This window comes from Erythrolamprus reginae, chromosome 8 (genome assembly GCF_031021105.1).
Source record: "Erythrolamprus reginae isolate rEryReg1 chromosome 8, rEryReg1.hap1, whole genome shotgun sequence".
Taxonomy (NCBI): Eukaryota; Metazoa; Chordata; class Lepidosauria; order Squamata; family Dipsadidae; genus Erythrolamprus; species Erythrolamprus reginae.
In genome coordinates this window covers 31,794,489-31,815,269 of record NC_091957.1, presented here as the reverse complement: position 1 = coordinate 31,815,269, position 20,781 = coordinate 31,794,489, and the positions used below count along the sequence as shown (strand labels likewise).

General features: G+C 43.6%; 1 protein-coding gene across 1 annotated transcript in view; it reads left to right on the top strand.

Moving 5' to 3' along the window:
* The window catches only part of TRPC5 (transient receptor potential cation channel subfamily C member 5), a 230,193-nt gene that overhangs the window by 176,474 nt on the left and 32,938 nt on the right, over positions 1 to 20,781 (top strand). The window contains exon 6 of the mRNA XM_070759586.1: positions 11,894 to 12,089. Coding sequence (XP_070615687.1) covers positions 11,894 to 12,089 — 196 coding nt within the window. The remainder of the gene's footprint in view (positions 1 to 11,893; positions 12,090 to 20,781) is intronic.

Sequence of the window (20,781 nt, the reverse complement as noted above, 5' to 3'; positions counted from 1 at the left end):
TGTGCACATGCTCTTAGTGTACATAAAAGGGGAAAAAAGGAAAAATACATTAACCAAGAATCATAAGATACAACATTTAGTAATACAGTGGAACCCCGACATAAGAGCTGCTCTACTTAAGAGCAACTCGAGATAAGAGCTGGGAGGGGAGAGATATTTTTGTTCTACTTACAAGCCCAAATTCGAGATACAAGCGCCAAGGAGCTGTCTCCTGAAGCCAAACGCTAACTTCCGCGTTCGGCTTCAGGAGACAGCTGCGAAGCGGCGCGCGTGTTTTAAAAGGTTGCAGCCGGCCTGGGGGGCTCGGGGGGGTGCTTGCAGCTTTCTTTCTTGCTCTTTTTCTTTCTCTCTTTTACCTTCCCTTCCTCTATTTCTTCTTTTCTTTCTCCTTCCCACCTTCTTCCCTCCCTCCCTTCACTCATTCCTCTCTTACTCTCCCCTTTCATAAGTTTCCTTGCTTCCTTCCTCTGTTCCTGTCCCTTCCCCCTTTCTTTCTTTCTTTCTTTCTTTCTTTCTTTCTTTCTTTCTTTCTTTCTTTCTTTCTTGCTCTTTTTCTTTCTCTCTTTTACCTTCCCTTCCTCTATTTCTTCTTTTCTTTCTCCTTCCCACCTTCTTCCCTCCCTCCCTCCCTTCACTCATTCCTCTCTTACTCTCCCCTTTCATAAGTTTCCTTGCTTCCTTCCTCTGTTCCTGTCCCTTCCCTCTTTCCTTCCTTCCTTCCCACCCTCCGTCCATTCATTCACCCATTCCTCTCTTGATCGCTTAAAGCCGGTCCCTGGTGCAAAAAGGGTTGGGGACCTCTGTCCTACAGGATTGGGTGGCAGAGAAGTTGAACATATGTAAATTTAAAAGTTTAAGAAAGTTTACAAGTTAAGTGAAAGAAACTTCATTATTCATTTATATGTACATGTACATTTCTTCATTAAAAACATGTCTTTCTGCATAATTTAGACTAACTTTGTGAGTTTTTTGAGGGCTGGAACCAATTAAAATTATTTACATTAATTCCTATGGGGAAAAGTCGTTCGAGATAAGAGCTGCTCGACTTAAGAGCCCAGGTCCGGAACGAATTAAACTCGTATCTCGAGGTACCACTGTAGTCATAAGTTACTAATAAGCAATCAAATCATGCTAGAAAATAAACAGAACAATATAAATAATAAAAATACAATCAACATGGTTATAGTCATAAATGGTAAGAGAAAGGTAATAGGAAGGATGAGAAAAATAATAGTAATACAGTCTTGGTAAATAGTTTGAATTAGTTGTGGGAATTAGTTGCTTAGCAGAATGGTGGCATTCAGGGAAAAACTGCCCTTGTGTCTAGTTGTTCTCGTGTGCAGTGTCCTATAGCATCGTTTGGAGGGTAGAAGTTGAAACAATTTTTGTTCAGGATGTGAGGGGTCTGTAGATATTTTCTCAGCCCTCTTTTTGACTCTTGCAGTATGCAGGTCCCCAGTGGAAGGCAGGTTGGTAGCAATTGTTTTTTCTGCAGTTCTAATTCTTTTCTGAACTCTTATGTCTATCTTTTTGGTTGCAGAGCCAAACCAGACAGTTATAGAGGTGCAGATAACAGACTCAATCAGTCCCCTGTAGAACTGAATCAGCAGTTTTTCGGGCAGTTTGAGCTTTCTGAGTTGGTGCAGAAAGAACATTCTTCGTTGTGCTTTTTTTATCATGTTTTGATGTTAGGTGTCCATTTTAAGTCTTGAGATATGATAGAACCTAGAAACTTGAAGGTCTCTACAGTTATACTGTGTTGACTAGTATTGCAAGAGGTGGTAGTATAGGAGGGTTTCTCCTAAAATCCACCACCATTTCTATGGTTTTGAGTGTGCTTAATTCAAGATTGTTCCCATTGCACCACAAGGATAGTTGTTCAACCTCCTGTCTGTATGCAGATTTGTCATTGTCTTGAAGGAGACCAATCGTTGTTGTATCATTTGCAAATGTCAGTACTTTAAGAGAGGGATCTTTTGCGATGCAGTCATTGCTGTATAAAGAGAAGAGAAGTGGAGAAGCACACTGCCCTGGAGTGCTCCTGTAGTATTGTTTCAGAACTGAGTGTCTGCTTCCCTTTCCAAACAGAATGTGGACTAGTTGTTAGGATGTTTTGGGTATACAGTGATCCCTCGATTATCGCGAGGGTTACGTTCCAAGACCTCTCACGATAATCGATTTTTTGCGATATAGTGGTGCGGAAGTAAAAACACCATCTGCGCATGCGCGCCCTTTTTTTCAATGGCCGTGCATGCGCAGATGGTGGAGCCGGTGGCTGGGGAGGTGGATTCGCCGCCCCCACCAGCCCTTCCTGCTCTGGGTCAGAGCCTTCGGCTCGCCGAGGCTGCGTCTGACCCCTTCGTTTGTATTGCAGCGAAGGAGGTGAAGCAAGGCTCCAAGCTCGCCTGCCGCCGCCGCCGCTACGCCTCTGCCGCCTCAGCCACCCCCTCTGCTCTGCAGGGACCTCGCATGCCACAATCTCCCTCTCTCGCCCTCCCCGCGCTTCTCCTCAGCGGCGGCCAAGCGGCAGGCTTAATGGGAGACCAAAGGCGAAAAAAGAAAAGAAAAAAAAATCCCCAAAAGAGGCAGGCATAAAGCAGGGGCACAAGGGGAGCTGCCCAGCAGAGGTTGCTTTTTTTCTTCTCGTGGGCAAGTGGAGGGGGGGAGAGAGAAGGAAAGAGAGAGAAGGAAAGAAAGAGATGAGAGAGGGAGGAAGAGAGTGTGAGAGAGGAAGAAAGAAAGAGAGAAATGATAGAAAAAAGGGGAGAAAAAAAGAGAAATGAGAAAATGATTGAAGCAGAGAATGACAGGAAAGAAAAAGAGACAGAGAAGTGACTCTTGGTGATGACGTATGACATCATCGGGTGGGAAAAACCATGGTATAGCAAAAAAACCGTGGAGTATTTTTTAATTAATATTTTCTGAAAAATCGTGGTGTAGCGTTTCGCGAAGATTGAGATCGCGAAAATCGAGGGATCACTGTATTATTCATAGTCACCTGTATCAGCGGTGAAATGCTGTTGCTGCTATTCACTCTGCTCAGTCGTATCAATAGTGGCAGCCACTTGTCAAGGTTCCAGATAACATCCAAACTGAATCAAAATCCGAGTGAGAGCATTCCTCAGAATTCCAATTTATTTCTGGAGCCATGCTGGCACTTACACAGGGAAACCTGGATCTCATTTGAAAGTTCACATCCCTTGTCCCCCACCCACAAACTTGTCACATTGTCGATACAGATTGTGCCAGTGTGGCCAGTCTTTTCTTCACTTCTGCCCCAATAGGTGTTGTGGTTGGCTCACGGCTAGCTCCTCTGGTTACTGATTTTGAACCAGAGGATCCAGATCCGTCGGATCCTAGGAGACCTGTTTGGCTTGCAAAGGAGTCAGACAGTGAGGGGGAAGGAGAGGGGGACGTGGAAGGTGCTGGAGAGGCAGAGGCTCCTGCAGAGCATGTAGAATCCCCAGTCAGAGCCTCACCTGGGTCAGATGAGGAGGGGGTGATGGATGACCCGATCCTCAATGTCAGGGTGCGTAGAATGGTGGGACGCCAGGAGCAGCTGCGCAGATGCAGATGGAGATTCTAAAGCACAGATGGAAGCAATTGGGAAAGCTTGCAGCAGGCTTCAAAAGGAGAGAGGTTGCGAGAAGCTGTGTGGGAGTTATCATTTGGCAGGAACAAGGATACAGGAGTTCCTCAACTGACTTTTGACTCTGGAGACATTTAAGCCTGGTTGTTGAACATTTGATTTTGAGAACATTAGAGCTCTGAAACCCAGTCAACTGAGTACTTTGCAGAAGCTCGTTTAAGAGACATTTGTTGCCGGCTTGAGCCGTTAACCCTGACCTATGGATCGTAAACCAACATTCCTCTGCAGTCATTGGGGCTTTAAGCCAATTTGTAGAGAAATATAACTTTGAGTTTTGTAATCCTCAGTCTCTGTGTGTGTTTGTATACTGCCTTGTTGCATGGCCAGCCTGGCAGGCAGAACAGTGGGTGGGCAAGCCCTTGTGACCATTCGAAAGAATGTTTTGTAGCTGCATCTGTTCCCTCCTAACATTCACCCCTCCCAGGTTCCCACAATTATCATGTCTTCTATAGATAGTGTGGCAAGCCGTTAATTTATCACCAACTTCTGTAGCAGCTTGACACCGCCAGTGGTTCAGAGAACCGGTAGCGACAGCAGTACAAGGCTCTGCCCCCCCACCCAGATATCACAATTGTCTTGCTTTTAACCTTCTGCACATGCGTAAAGTCTTCTGCATATGTGCAGAGGGTGAAAAAGTGTGCATGACGGTGGGATGAATGGACAATAGTAAAAAAAAAAAGTTTCCGACAATCAGCTGTGACAATCAGTTTTGACATGTGATCTTCAGAACCTTTTTTTTTTACTTGGCCAGGGTTGATTCAGAAGAAAAACTGCTGGCGGGAGGGGGGAGAAGAGGGACAAGACAAAAGAAGACCGCACTTGCTCCTGGCATTTTTCCATTTGGAAGAAGCTTTCAAAGTGGGAACGCCTGGCGAGGCTAAATGGGGAATCCTTTCTATCACTCCAACCCCTGCAAACAGGAAGGAAGCCCCCACTGCCCCCAGAGAATCTGGGGAAGACCCCAAGGAGGAGCTAAAGAGCTGGTGTAGCAGGACATTTTCCCACAAATTTAGATTAAATGGCCTTTTAATAAGATGATTGCATATACAGTATTTAGGTAGATTTATGGGTCACTCTTTGGTTATAAATAGCTTTACAAAGTGATCCTTTGGGATTGGGCGACATAGAAGTCAAATAAATGAATGAATGAATGAATGAATGAATGAATGAATGAATGAATGAACAAATAAATAAATAAGTATTTAGCTCCACTAGCATCCACCCATCCATTCAGCCATTCAACCATCCATCCTTTGATCATTCTTAAAATCCTAAGTTGTATGAATCTTGTAAACCTGATGCAAACTATCTGGTATTTAAAACATATCTATACTCATCAGTCTCCCAACTAACATACTGTATTTGATCTCTCCAAGAAGTCAAGGTCTTAATTTGGTCAAAATAAAACTGCCATGAGTGATCTTCCGAACAGAGGAGGAATGTCTTCAATGTTCTCCTCAACCCCTTCGGAAGCTCTGCCAGAATGACAAAATGAGGGAAGATGCTCTACTTAAGGATCCTAGCATGGAATTCATCCTGCATATAATAATTAAAATAGCAGTGGAGATAATAATACACATTTGCTTTACCATCCTATTTTGTATGGCTTCAAAAAATTGTCCCTCTTAGGTCTTTCTGTCAGATCTGTAATATGAAGATAAGCAGTTGATGGACTATTAAAAAGGCTGGTCTTAAACTTCTGCCAAAGATTCTCCCAAAGACTGAATCGAAGACTTTTTTGAAATCCATAGATGCTGCAAATAGGGCTGATTCTGATTTATGCATAGATTTTTTTTTTTTACCAAAGATCAAACACTGGCCCAATGTCAAGCATAGAAACATAGAAGATTGATGGCAGAAAAAGACTTGATACAAAGCCAACCTGTCCATCAGCCTTGATGTTATCTACACCCTGTAAGGCCTAATGCCAAGAATGACACATGCAGTTTCTTCCAAGTTGGGCTCTCTATTGTTTCACACCTATAGACAAAATCTTGCCAAACTGAATTGTCTGCATCTGAAATATACCGCTGGAACTATTAGGGAGGGGCTGTCTTCATCTTCTTTCTCTCACACATCTGGCCTGCGCTACCTCTGGCTCTTCGGGAATGCACCCCCTCCCTCCTGGAAATCCATCTCCTCACTACAATTCCATCCCCATCTAACTACTGATGCAATTTGCAGGAGAAATGTCAGAAAGAAAGCTAGAAATGATTAAGAAAGAGATTATTCTTCCTACTGTTCTTAGTAGGTGTTATGGTTGAAGGCAATCTTTAGAGATTTGATTTAGTCATTTATTAAATTTGTTAGACATCCACCTCACCCCAAGTCAACTTTTGCAGATTGAGATTGAGTTAGTTTGGTCAATGTAGGTGTAAAATGAAACCAATATGAGCGCCCAGCAATCAAGAGAGAATAGAATGTCTATTTTCTCTCCAATTGTTTACTTCTTAACTGTTTGATCAACTTAATGCCTCAGCAGTAGACCAGACAGCCTGTGTCTGACTCCCAAGAGAAAGAACAAATGTTTTTCCTCCTGACAAAAACCTGTGATCTTGCCAACAGGAGGAGACAGCTCAAGTTCTACTGCAGATTATCTCCAAAGTGCTGCAGACTCATTAATTCCCAATGCTGTTCTTAGTTGTCCCTGTTTCAAAGCATTCTTTTTATCGTCTACTTTAGACTTGCCCAACCTTTTTCTGCTGGGTAACACTCTATTAAGGACATCATTAAGGTTTCTCTCTTGGCTCACAATATGACGATCAGCCTGTTCTTTGTCCTTATGTATTCACAATAAGTGATTTCATTTTTATTTTTTATTTTACTAGTCAGGGTTTGTAACTGTTAGCAAATCTAGTTAGTCATTCTTATCATGACTTTGGTTGACATGGATACTAAAAGAATGAATCTAGGAGAATTGTTCAAAGTTCAGACTTTTGGCTAAGAACGTCTTGTCCACAAATGACTATATGCAAAAAGGCCATAATACCATGTGCAGACTTGGCCTAATTACAAATATATATTTGGGGGGAATTGGACTCAAGAGCTATGGCAGATTGCAGATAGCTAGACCAGGGGTCACCAACCTCTTTGCCAGCCGCTTCCTGGCAGAGGAAGGTCTTGGATGTGCCAGAAAAGCCACTGCCGTATCACCACTGCCCTGTTCTTCATGTGCAAGGAAGCGGCTGGCAAACAAGCAGTGGCTGGGAGACTTCTCGCAGTCACACCAACAAAGAGAGCTTGCCTTCCCCTCTGCCACCAATTGCCACGGGAGGAAGATAGGCCTGAAGAAAGAGGTGGTCGTGGGGGAGGAAGCGTGTCTAGGGATGATACCTATAAAGGAGGGGAAATGGGGTGATACATGTGACCAGAGGGGGGCTGTTAAGATGGAACAGTGGCGTGTACTCGCTCCTGTGGCTCTGAGTGCTAGCGGAGTCCAGCGCAATTACGCTACTGCACCTGGGCAGGTAGCAAAATCATGAACAGACACATAGGTGCATTCATGGAGCCAGGGATTGGCACGTTCCTAGACCCAGCCAAGCCGGAAAACGGTGCTGGAGCCTCAGGGAATGGCATGTCCAGCAATGGGCTGCTACCCCCACGGGGGAGGACGAGGACACAGTGGGGGTAGTAAGTTTATGCACTATTAATTGAATACGTAATAGTTTTTTTATTGTCCTTCCTTCTTTAGTACCTTAGTATGATCCTTAATTACTTTTAAAATAGGAAACAATTAAATAGTATGTTTTTACCCATAAACACTTTAATCGTTTTAATCATTATCTAATTGAACTTTTATAGCAATTAAAGGAAATTGAGCTACTTGCCTAATCTGTTATCATACTGAACCTTAAAATGTTCCTGTGCTCCTCAACAAATAATGCTGTCTATCCTTTGTCCTTTTTGTAGCTATTCAAATAATGTGACTTAATCATCTGAAAAAGAGTCCAAGCATCTATTTGAAAACTTATCTTGGTCGGTAAGCCACTCCCACCCAGTCACATGATATTTAAGCTACTCCCCCAGACACATGATGGTCAAGCCACTCCCACCTGGTCACATGGCCAGCAAGCCACTCCTACCCGCTCATATGACCATCAAACCACACCTACAAAATAAACCACACCCACAGTGTGGCAGTAAAAGGTTTGGCAGCCCATCGCTGGGCATGTCCCTGAGACCCTGGCCCCCAAGGCAAAGTGTGAGTGGGCAGCATGCATTGCTTACCTTTGGTGAACTGAGATGAGTGGGTGACTGGTGAGACAGTTAGCTGGGCGGGCAGGATGGGCAAGTGGTGAGCAGGTGGGCTGGACGAGCGGCAAGTGGGAGAGCTGGGCAATTGGTGAGCAGGCAGGTTGGGTGAGCAGCAGGTGAGCGGGGTGAGCGGGCAAGCAGACAGTGTGGCCACCCAGAGGTGGTATTTACCAGTTCAGCAAACCAATCCAAATTGCCACTACCAGTTTGCCTGAACTGGTCCAAACTAGTTGAATAACACCTCTGATTCTGAGACAACTTGAGGATTTTAACTTGGTGGACATTGGCTAAATAACATTTGTAAATGGGCAGAAATAATGTAGTAGATGTTGCAAAAGAGAAGCATGGAGAAGCATCTCCTATTTGGGGAAAAATATTCCCCATTTCTAGAAGAGTTTGCATAGAGATAACAGAACACACTTCTCAAATTCACACTTACTTTTGTCTCCTCTCTCCCTCCTCCTCATTTTTTGTGGCGCCTGTTAATAGGAAAAGAGATTCTCTCATCATGTAGTTTTCTTTGAGTGATATCTGGAATGGATTTTGCTGCAGAACTAGAAAGTAGAAAATCTGCTGTCAAATGATACCTTTAGAAAGCAGCTGCATTTTTATATTAGTTTTCCTCCCTTCTCTTACAGGTTTAGCTTATGTGCCAGCTTAACAGATGTAGACTCTCTACTATAGACTTCCAGAAGTGTTTTCACATGAGAAAAATACTCCGAGACGTCTCTGAATTTGTGTCCTGGTTTTCTAAACACCATGCTAAGGGAAAAATCTCATACTATTCATTCAAGATTCAGAAGGATCTTGACAGAGTTGAGTCCTAGCACTGGGCCCCAACCAGGAAGACAGCACTTAGCAACAGCAATTAGACATCTATACCAGTGTTCCCTCTAATTTTTTTTGGGGGTGGGCGGAAAAGTATAGTGTCTGAGCGGCAGTCCCTTTGGGACTGGGCGGCACTCTTTCCCTCTCGGCTTCTGGGCAGGTTTGAAAAACTCTGAGTTGATGATGATTTTTAAGTGAGCGATTGCTCACTGCTCAGCTTAGAGGGAACTATGATCTATACTGTTTCATAGTGTTTACAGCCCTCTCTAAGCAGTTTACAGAATCAACATCTTGCTCCCAACAATCCCACTTCAAACCTTGGAAGGATGGAAGATTGACAGAGCTGGTCAGGATTGAATTGCTGGCAAGAGTTAGTCTGTAATATTGCATACTAACCACTGTTCTTACAGTTCTTAAACTGTAGTTCCTTGGTGAGAAAAATAAGGTCCTAGACAGGAAAAATCAAATGCACAGGTGGCACATGGTTCAACAGAAAAGACTGTGAGAGGTATTTAGGTATCCTGGTGGACTTCTCTTAAGAATGAGCCATCATTGTGTTGAAGCTGCCCAAAAAAACCCAATGCAGTGATGGATTATGTCAAGAGAGAGGTACAGGTAGTCCTAGACATATGATCACAGTTGAGCCCAAAACTTCTGTTGCCAGTGAAACATTTGTTAAGTGATTTTTTTGTTCTGTTTGGTCAGATCAATTATCAGAAATAAAGACCCACACACGTTGTTTCAAAAGTACCCATAGGTAAAGTCTATTGGTAAAACAATTTCTGCAATACAAGGGTTAACACAAGGAATTTCATGCTGGCCGCTTCACTAATTAACAGGAGATAAGAAAAGTCTGGGATGGAAGCCAAATAGAGTTATAAATCTGTGCTACTGATGTGTCTCTGATAATTCACTTACAGGCCAGTGAGTTTATCAGCTCATGTGGAAGCAGAAGAAGTCTCTCAGCTTTGAGGCACCTTCCTCCATAATGGAGAATGTTATTTGCCATACCCACTTTTCCATCAGCCTGTCCTTATATACTGCCAAGGTGTAGCCAAATGTGCCATAGATCTATTTAATGCCAAGAATCCTTCTTGTGAAATATTCATGCCTAGATCTTGTTCTCCTTACCCTTGCATCTAACAGGGGGTCCTGGTCCTCAAATTCCCCATCATCCTCTGAGTCAGACAATACCATAATTGGGGATTCAACAGTGTCTGGTGGTCACCCAGTCTCCAACTCTCCTTCACTCTCACTCTCAGACTTGGTGAAAAGAACACTGGCCTGCAATGCCAATACTCATCCACCTCCTGATCCTCGAAATCTGTGGCCAGCTGAGCTGGACAAGGACCACTCACAATAATTTTTGCCCCATTTTATGACCATTCTTGCCACAGGTTGTTAAGTGAATCACTGTACCTATTAAGTTAGTGAACATTAAGTGAATCTGACTTTGCTATTGACTTTGCATGTCAGAAGTCACAAAAGGGCATCACATGACCCTGGGACACTACAACCACCATAAATATGAGTCAGTTGGCAAGCCTCTGAATTTTGATCATGTGACCATGGATATGCTGCTGGAAGAAATGAAGAAAAGACCCCATATAACCCTTTGCTCTGGTAAAAGACTAAAAGAATGGTTGTGTTGAAATCATGACATGATTACATACTAAAAAATGTACTTTGACATACCCATCTGCAGTTAACCTTAATAAAGAGGATATGTTTGTCTCTAGAGGAGTATGGGCTTCAGGCTATGGAAAGTATGTGGGAGAATAAGGACAAGTTGACCTGATAAGGCATAAACCTGGAACATAAGTAGAACTATAAGTGATTAATGACAATGATCATCTGCAAATATTGGAAACTACCAAAATATCATGAATAAGAGCCAAAAGATTGGCAAAAGCTTGCCAATGTTATATAAAGGTGTTTTGTAACAGAATAGTGTCTTAAGAGGGGGAAGGTCCACAAAGGACAGAGAAAGAAGTATAAATATATGACCATATATATGGTATTTGGAAATGACCTTTGTGATATGGATATTTATCCTATCCCCAGGTCAGTGATGCCCATGTCCTTAAAAAGCTTTTTCTTTTATTCTTCTTCTGGACTCCTGTTATTTATCTCACAGCTGCAATGGTTGTTAAGTGTGAAAAAAGGTCACAAATCTCTTTTTTCTATGCTGCTATGACTTTGAACAGTCACTAAATGAACTATTGGAAGCTGAGGACTACCTGTAGTATCAAAATTAGAAGAACTGCTGCATACTACACTAGGGAGGCCACTGCTTGAATATTGCATCCACTTCTAGTTACCATAATACAACAGAGATGCTGATGCCCTAGAATAAGTGCAGAGAAGAAACAACGAAGATGATAAGGGAATCTGGAGGATGGACAGCTAAGAGAGCTGAGTATGATTAACCTAACAAAGGTTAGGAATGACATGATAACTGTCTTCTGGTCCTTGAGGGGCTGTCACAGGATTGACTTGTTCTCCAAAAGACCAGAAGGCAGGGCAAGAAGTAACGAATGGAAGCTTGTTAAAGAGAGATTCAGCCTGGAAATAAGGAGGAAGCTCTTGACAGTGAGTGTTGCTTCTTGTCCACCTCAGGTCATGTCAGATTCTGAGGAGGATGAACCAGGTCCCTCTGGATACCCTGGGCCAGGGAGGTTGCCAGAGGGAGCAGAGAGCGAGAGTGAGGGAGAAAGTGACCTGAGTGAGCCTGAGGAACCACTAGAGGGGGCTGATGTGACAATGGGAGAATGGTCCCAGTCAGAGGATGAGGAAGACATTAGAGTGGAAAGTCAGTGGATAGATTCTCGCTATAGAAGATTGCTCAGAAGGCAAGAGGAGTTGCATAGTAAAAGGTATTAGTGTATTGACGTAGCCTCTATAAAGGCAAAGGATCTTGGGAAATTGGGTGTGGGGAATCAACATCATTCAATGGAAGAGATATGAGACTGAAGGTGTGCTTGAACAAGGCTTTAAAACCATGATTTCTGCCACAGTAAAACTCATTTCTTTGCTGGATGCTTGTTGCCAGGACTCCAGTGAGAAAAATTCATATGCTTAAATGATAAATGAACTGTGTTATCTAAGGAATGCTGATTAGGCATCTATTAAAACAATTACTTATCTTTTGCTTTTTTGCAGACTCTTTGAAACCCTTCAGTCTCTCTTCTGGTCAGTGTTTGGTCTGTTGAACCTCTACGTCACGAACGTCAAAGCCAGGCACGAATTCACAGAGTTTGTTGGGGCCACCATGTTTGGAACATACAACGTCATCTCCTTGGTGGTTTTGCTAAACATGCTTATTGCCATGATGAACAACTCCTATCAGCTCATAGCAGTGAGTTAAATACATTGGTGTCCCTTCCATTTGCCTGTGAATTAGGCACTCAGTTGAATGTGTGTGTCTGGAGCGAGTAGATGTGTTAATTTATACAGCAAACATGAAACTCATTTGCTGGGTTCACAAGTGGTGGTGGTTGTTAATTCTGCATAAAAATGGTAATGCCAGGAACCATTTGTAACCATTGGCAGGGGGTAGGGGAGCAGGACAGGAAATATCCAGACGCCCACACAAATACACCAACACCCACAGAGAGAAGGAGAGAGAGAGAGGATGTGTGTTCTTCTGTATTTAGAGAGATATTTAATGTTTAGAGTGGTCTTAGCTTAAAAACTATATACTCTGCTCATAAAAAAATAAAGGGAACACTTAAACAACACAATATAACTCCAAGTAAATCAAACTTCTGTGAAATCAAACTGTCCACTTAGGAACCAACACTGATTGACAATCAATTTCACCTGCTGTTGTGCACATTCAACTTTGTACAGAACAAAGTATTCAATGAGAATATTAGAATAAAATAGAATAGAATAGAATAAAATAGAATTTTATTGGCCAAGTGTGATTGGACACACAAGGAATTTGTCTTGGTGCATATGCTCTCAGCGTACATAAAAGAAATATATACATTTCATTCATTCAGATCTAGGATGTATTATTTGTTCCCTTTATTTTTGGGGGGCAGTATATATATAATCTAATAAAGAATTTAATTCAGGGTTCAAATGAAAGTGATGCCCTTGATGTTCTTTGAGTTTAGTGGTTTTCTTGTAGATGATTCTTTACCCAACTACTATACATCATCAGTGCTGGAAGGGAGAGAGTTGTAGCAGTCAGAGGAGGAAGAGGACTGTGAGATCTTTGGTGCTCTCTGAGCTTGGTTGTTTTCTTGCAGATATTCCATTACCAAAACTAGATAGCAGCAGCAGCGGGTTCCTACCAGCACGGTTGATGCATCGCACTGGTAGCGAAAACTGAGCTGTGTGCGCAGCTCCGCAGCTCTGGCCTGAGCGAGATTTTGCTGCTGTGCATGTGTGGGACACAAAATCTTGTGAGGGGATGCCCGTGCGCACGAGATTTCAGCTATTTTTTGCTTGTGTGCATGCGCGGAAGCAAAAAAAATCAGTGAAATCTCACACACCTCGCATGATTTTGCTTCCTGCGCATGCACAGAAACAAAATCTTGCTCGGATGCGCACACATGCCGGAGATGCAGAGCTGTGCGCGTAGTGAAGAAACCCCCACCTGATCATCAATGCTAGAAGGGAGAGTGGTTTCTGGGGAGAAGGAGGAGAAGAAGGATATGGAGGAGGAGAAATAGATGGAGATGGAGATGGAGAAGGAGGAGAGGTAGAAGGATAAGAAGAACAAGAAGAAGAAGAAGGAGAAAGAGATAGAGAAGGAGGAGAAGGAGATGGAGGAGAAGGAGAAGGAGGAGATGAGAAGGAGAGATAGAAGGAGAAGAAGATGGAGAAGGAGGAGAAGGAGATGGAGGAGGAGAAGGAGATGGAGAAGGAGGACAAGAAATAGATGGAGAAGGAGAAGAAGATGGAGATGGAGAAGGAGGAGAGGTAGAAGGAGAAGAAGAAAAAGAAGAAGGAGAAAGAGTTGGAGAAGGAGGAGAAGCAGAAGGAAAAGACGGAGAAGAAGTGGAAAGATAGAGAAGGAAGAGATGGAGATGAAGGAGAAGGAGATGGAGAAGAAGAAGGAGGAGTAGGAGGAGAGGTAGAAGGAGAAGGAGATGGAGAAGGAGGTAGGGGAGAAGGAGAAGTAGGAGAGGGAGGAGGAGGAGGAGAAAAACCTGCTGCTCTCTGAACTTGGCTGTTTTCTTGCAGTCATTTCATTACCAAAAGGAGGCAACATCATCAGTTCTAGTTGCAAGAAAGCAACCAAGCTCTTAGAGCACTAAGGACCCCTCAATATCTTTGCATATTCTTCAACTTATAACCACAATTAGAACCAGAATTTCCATTGCTAAGTAAGGGGGTTATAAAGTGATTCACACCTAATTTTATGATCTTTTTTGTCACTGCAGTCCTTAAGTGAATCATGATCTTGTTAAATGAATCTGGCTTCAGCTGGGAAGGTCACAAATCGCAGTCAAATGGCCCCAGGGTGTTGCAATCATCATAAAAACTTTGTTTGTTTGTTTGTCTTCTATGTCGCCCTTGTCAGGTTTGAGGCATGTCAGTTGCCAAGTGCCTGAATTTTGATCAGGGGCTGTGGGACACTGCAGAAGTCATAAGTGTGAGCACCAGTTGTAAGACACTTTTTTGGTGCCACTATAACTTCAAGATTTTAATAAACTAATAGTTACGAGTTGAGGGTTCCTGATGGTGGAACTGTGGTGGTGCAGAGGCTAGAATGCCGGTTAATTCTGCCAGATAATTCTGCCGACTGTCAGCAGTTCAATCCTGACTGCCTCAAGGTTGATTCAGCCTTGAATCCTGCTGAGGTCGGTAAAATGAGGACTAAGGGTGGGCTGCTAGCCGGAATGCTAAATTGGGCTCGCCGCCACGGCTCACAAGTCCTAACGGGGCCAGAGTGATTGTTCTTCTGCACCTGTGTAAGTAGCAAAATCACGCACGGAGCCGCAGGTGCGCCCATGTTTCAGCATGCGTGGAAGCAAAAAAACCTTGCCGAAACATGGGCACACATGCAGCTTGGTGCACGATTTGGCTGCCTACACAAAATTGCACTGGCCCCGCTAGCACTCAAGAGTCGCCGTGGTGAGCCCAATTTAGAATTCCAGCTAGACGCCCACTCTTGATGAGGACCCTGATTATTGGGGGGGCAATGTGCAAATAATGCTATTATTGTAAACTATGGGGAGGTATATAAATCTAACAGCTGTTGCTACCTGTACATATTCTTTTACATGGAGATAGAGATAGAAATAATGATGGTGATAGCTTTGGAGAATATTGGAGAAGGAGAAACTAGGCCACCCACATGGATAAGTTGGTGTTAATACATTTGGGGAAATTGAACAGCAGATTAGCTCATAAACTAACCAAATTCACAAAGATTAAAACTAATTGAAAGGTTAAATCTAACCAAATTTAATTTAGCAGCTAGATCTCAAGCTGATTTTGTTTAAATGTGTTATGGGAACGCATCTAATAGGTCTGCATTTGTTCATGCTCTGCCTTTTCTTTGAGAGTTCATGATGGCCCTCATCATGCGCCATCCTCTGTCAAATCCTTACATCAAAGTGAGGTAGATTAACCTGAGATATTGTGACCAGCTCCAAACCAACCAGTGAGCATAAACTTAAACTGAGTCTTTCTTCTTTTGAGTGTAATAAACTGTCACTGAATTACACTGATTTATTTTCTTCTTTCTGTCAATGGGTTTTTGTAAGTTGAAGAACAAATGCAGTGCAGTAACAAGGAGATTAATCAAGCTGTTCAGTTTTCTAGGCTGCCTTTTTTATTTATTTATTTATTTATTAGATTTATATGCCACCCCTCTCCGTTGACTCAAGGCGGCTCACAACAGGAGTTTAGTCTATTATACAAGGACTTTGATCAGATCATGGAACAGAGAGAAGAGGAGAAACAGCATTATTCTCTCATCTTTCTTAGCAACAGAAATTCTGGGCTCAATTATGATCGTCAATTGAGGAATGCCTGTATATTATACGGTGGACCTGTAATGGTGAACCTATGGCATGCATGCCACAGGTGGCATGCGGAATCACAGGTGGACACGCGAGACACTTCCATGTTTCAGCCAGTTGATTTTCTGCCTTGGGAAAGGCCGTTTCGTCCTCTGGACGCTTCAGGGAAGCTTCCCTGAAGCCCCGGAGGCAAAAAAAATCCCTCAATGTATAATAATAATAATAATAATAATAATAATAATAATAATAATAATAATAATAATAATAATAATAATTGTTGTTTTGTTGTTTTGTTGTTTTGTTGTTTTCTTGTTGTTGTTGTTGTTGTTGTTGTTATTATCATTATTATTATGTCAATAAAAAACAGCAAACAAGATCACTATGCTGGATTTCGTATTTCATCATCAGTCGGGTGCTTCCCAAGCACCTAGGACTGCGTGATGTAGTGGCGAATTATGTTTGCCAATCCCAGTAAAGTGGCCTTTTGCAATTGACAGATGGAGATTTTGTCAATTCCGATGGTTTTCAAATGTCCGCTGATATTCTTTGGCACTGCACCCAGCGTGCCAAGTACCACTGGGACCACTTTCACCGGCTTATTATTATTATTATTATTATTATTATTATTATTATTATTATTTATTAGATTTATATGCCGCCCCTCTCCGAAGACAAACTGGAAGTTTTTTAAAAAAGCACTTCTGGTTTGCCATTGTGCTGCTTTTTTTGCACTCTGGAGGGTTCAGGGAAGCTTCCTGAAGCCTCGGAGTGCAAAAAACCATCACAACGACAAACAGGAAGTGTGTTTCTCCGTACTGAAGGAGTGGGTCCAGCAGTCACGTGGGTTGCTCACTGTCCAATCTGCATAGGACCGAGCCTTGTCTTTAAAAAAATTGCTGGATCCGCCTCTTCTCCAGAATTCACTCAGTCCTCCTACCGGCAGGACGCGTGGTGGTTCAGCTCCTCTCAAAAACACCTTCCCTCTTCGTTCTTCTCTCTCTCTCTCTCTACAAAACAACAGATAAGTAATTATTTACAATTGCCCTTTTTCTTCGAGCCGTTGACTTCCATGCCAGCTCTACTAGGCTCAGCGCCAAAAGGGAGAAGCTGCGACATGGCTAAAGCTGCGAGTTTCTTAATCGCCCTGCTCGTGCTGCTGCCGGATTGCATTTATAAGTAAATCTAATTGGGTGGAAGGTTATTATTGTGGCTTTTTCTCCTCCGGCAGTGTGGGACACTTAACAAGCTCTCTTGTTCGTCTCCTGGACTTTATGGCCTCAAAGAGCCATATCTGCAGACAAGGGGGCACCCGGTCCAAGGCCCTGATGCAAGAAGCCAGAAACTGGGTCTCTGGGCAGAGAAGTATCTACAGTCCTTATCGGCCGACCACATTTCGGGAGTCCTCAACGTGCAGGCAGACTGGCTCTCCCAGTCAACTCTGGACCCCGGAGAGTGGAGTCTCCATCCAGATCTATTCCACCAGATCTGCCTCAAATTCGGTCACCCATTGCTAGACCTGTTTGCAACCACGATCAATGCTCAACTCCCTTGGTTCTATTCCAGGTTCCCATCTCCGGGAGTGGAGGCAACAAATGCACTCAGAACTCCTTGGCCTTGGGGCCTGCTTTACGCTTTTCCCCCAATACCAATTCTTCCAGACGTAATCCACAAGATTATTCTCAAGGAGGCCCAGGTGATTGTGATAGCCCCTCATTGGCCTTGCCGGCCCTGGTTCACAGACCTGCAGCGGCTATCCATCCAGGACCCCTGGCGACTCCCCATTTCGGAGGATATGTTGCAGCAGGGGAACTCTCACCATCCAGACCCGGAGTGGTTCCACCTCACCGCTTGGCTGTTATACGGCATGACCTAGACCTTCGGGGTTGTGACCCAGATGCCGTAGAGGCGATCCTCAAATCCAGAAGATTTTCTACCAACAGGATCTACAACCATACCTGGTGTAAATTTCACCAGTGGTGTATGCAGGAAGGTCTCTCACCCCTGTGCATTCCCATTCACAGAATCATATCCTTCCTCATGAAAGGTTTTCATCAAGGCCTTTCAACCAACACCATTCAGCGCCATCTAGCAGCCTTATCTTCGGTCCTGGCAGGACCCTGCAGACAACCACTTAGTTCCTTTCCTGAAATACAAGAGGCATCTCAAACCTCAGGCCTCCTACGGTCCATAGATATCCATCCTGGGGCTTACCTCGGGTTCTACATTCCCTTACTCAAGCGCCATACGAACCCTTAATGTCATCATCCTTCAGGTACCTATCTTACAAGGTAGCCTTTCTTGTGGCAATTACGTCTTCCCAATGCATATCCGGCAGGGCTTATGCCAGTTTCATACAGACAAAGTAGTCCTCCATCTGGACCCCACCTTTCTCCCAAAGGTCAGTTCCATGTTCCACAGATCGCAGGACATTGTGTTGCCTTCATTCTGCTCCAATCAAAACCATCACCTTTCTATCAGATGGTACACACTAGACCTCACCAGAGCTCTGCGGATTTACATCCAACGAACTAGACCTTTTCATAGGTCTGAAGCCCTATTTGTAGCCTACCACCCCAGATCCCTGGGATCCAAGGCATCCTCAACTATATTAGGCTGTTGGATTCAAGGGGCAATCTCGAAAGCATACGAGTCAGCTTCCCTCAGTGTACCAAGAGGTATCAATGCACATTCCACAAGAGGTGCAGCCACGTCAGCCACATGGGCAACCTAAGCTCCCTTGGAAGAAGTCTGCAAAGCAGCCACTTGGGCCTCTCCAAATTCATTCATAAAGCACTACAAAATTGACTCTTATGCTTCTGCAGAAGCTGTTTTTGGCAGAAGAGTCCTCCAATCCATTATCTCTCATGATAGCCAACTAATCCCACCCTAGGGACACATCTATTGGGTATGTCCCACATAACTGCTGGAACCGCTCCTTCAGTACAGAGAATAGGTGTTGATTGCTTACCTGAATACCTCTTCTCGTACACTGAGTGGGTACAGCAGTCACTTCCCTCCCTAGGTTTCTTTCTAATGATGGTTATATCTTTTAACCTGTCTTTTCCTAATAAGAGAGTAGAGCATCATTCGAGCCACCACTTTTGAGCCTAAGTCTACGGATTCGCAAATTCTGGGGAAGGGGCGGATCCAGCAATCTTTTTAAAGACAAGGCTCTGTCCCATGTGGATTGGACAGCAAGCAACCCACGTGAATGCTGCACCCACTCAGCCTACGAGAAGAGGCGTTCAGGTAAGCAATCAATGCCTATTTTCCAAACTTTCACTTTGCCCATTTGGTCATTTTTTCACCTACCAGCAGTGGTGGGTTCCTACCAGTGCAGTCCAGAGTGCCACACCATAGGAAGCCACTGACGCAATTTTTGGTGATTTTTTTCCCGGCGTCTCCTGAGAAGGATCTTCTCAGCTGTGCTTCAGATGAAGAATAAAGGTCAGTATTAAGACGAGGGAAGGCAGGTGGGCTTCTTCCGACAGGGAGACGCCCCCCCAAAATAGCCAAAAATTGCATCATCAGAGGGTTCCTACTGTTGTGGCATTCTGGACCACACCGGTAAGAACCTACCACTGCCTACCAGGCTTCAGAAAGACCTATGCGCACGCATGGGGGGCAGCATGGTGGGGGGGCATGTGTGGGGGGAGGGAAGGGATGTGGGCATGTGCACGCTTGCTAACACACACAAACACACACCTTTTGGCACGCGAACAGTGAAGGGTTACAAAAGATTTTACTACCACGCTGTGGGCGTGGCTTATTTTGTGGGTGTGGCTTGTTGGCTATGTACCAGGTGGGAGTGGCTTGACGATCATGTGACTGGGGGTGGATTAAAGGTCATGTGAGTGGCTTAAAGGTGGCCAACTTGACGTCACTCACGTCAAGGGTTTGATTAGGGTGCCTGGCCTCTCCTTGCCTCAAAGAGATAAAATTTCCCTCTCTATTTACTATTACTGAGCATCCAAAATATACTATTTAATTCTATGTATATATGCCATAAATATACTGTACATACATATTACACACAGGCACACAAAAATATACATTATCTACTATATAAACTGTATGTGTATGCGCACACACACATGCACGTACAGCTCTTCTAAAATTATAGAAGACATTCAACCTCATTTACTGTGATTGGAAAAATGCACCCAGAGCCCAGAAGGGAAAAAAAGAAGGGAAAAAAAATCAAAATTTTGCTACCGGTACTGTGTATCTGACCGTACCCATAGGAGCCCTTCACTGCACACGAACCAAAGAAGGTTTGTAGCTGTAGACTGTCTTACTGCATTAACTTGCATTTTGAAATCTTTTACTAATGCCTAAAGAGAGCTACCCTATCTTCTAAATCAGTGCATCTGACTAAGAGGAACTCACTAATTCAGTTCAAAATGTCAACAGACTTTTGCTTAGCCCATCAGTGGAGATTAATGTCATGTAATAACGTTTCCTTGAACACTTGCTCAGAGGGGGCTTTCTGCTTGGATAGATGTCCTCATCTAGCTATCATTCAAAAAGCCAGAAAAATACATCTGGGCTTTGTGATTGCAGATGGAATATGCCATCAGGAGTAAACGGGGCAGTTGATCTATCTCCAGGAGGCCAAAGATCGGCAGTGCTCATCAATGGCTTAAAGCCACCGTGTTGGTCACGATGCTGACCTTACCTTGCCAATTTTTCCCTTTGTCATTACTTGAGCGATTTTACGATGACAGTGGCCTTCTGGAGGTGTCTGTTGCCCATTTGGGGGAAGAAGAGATGAGCCTGTCATGGTATCTGGAAATCAGTAAGCTACATTTTTAAATGCCCAATTCTTATATCGAAGAAAGATGCTTTGTCCAGTGTGCACAGCCTGTGACTTTCTATAATTTGTGCTCAGTTTAATTTAAACTACTTGACATACACTGCAATAGTGAATTGTAGAGAAAATGGTAGTCACCAATTTTTAATTTTTAACAAGGGGATTTGATAAATTCATGGAGGGCCATGTTAGGCATAGCTAACTGGTTTTGAAAGATGTATGCTTCTTCCAGATCAGAAGTAGCAGCAATA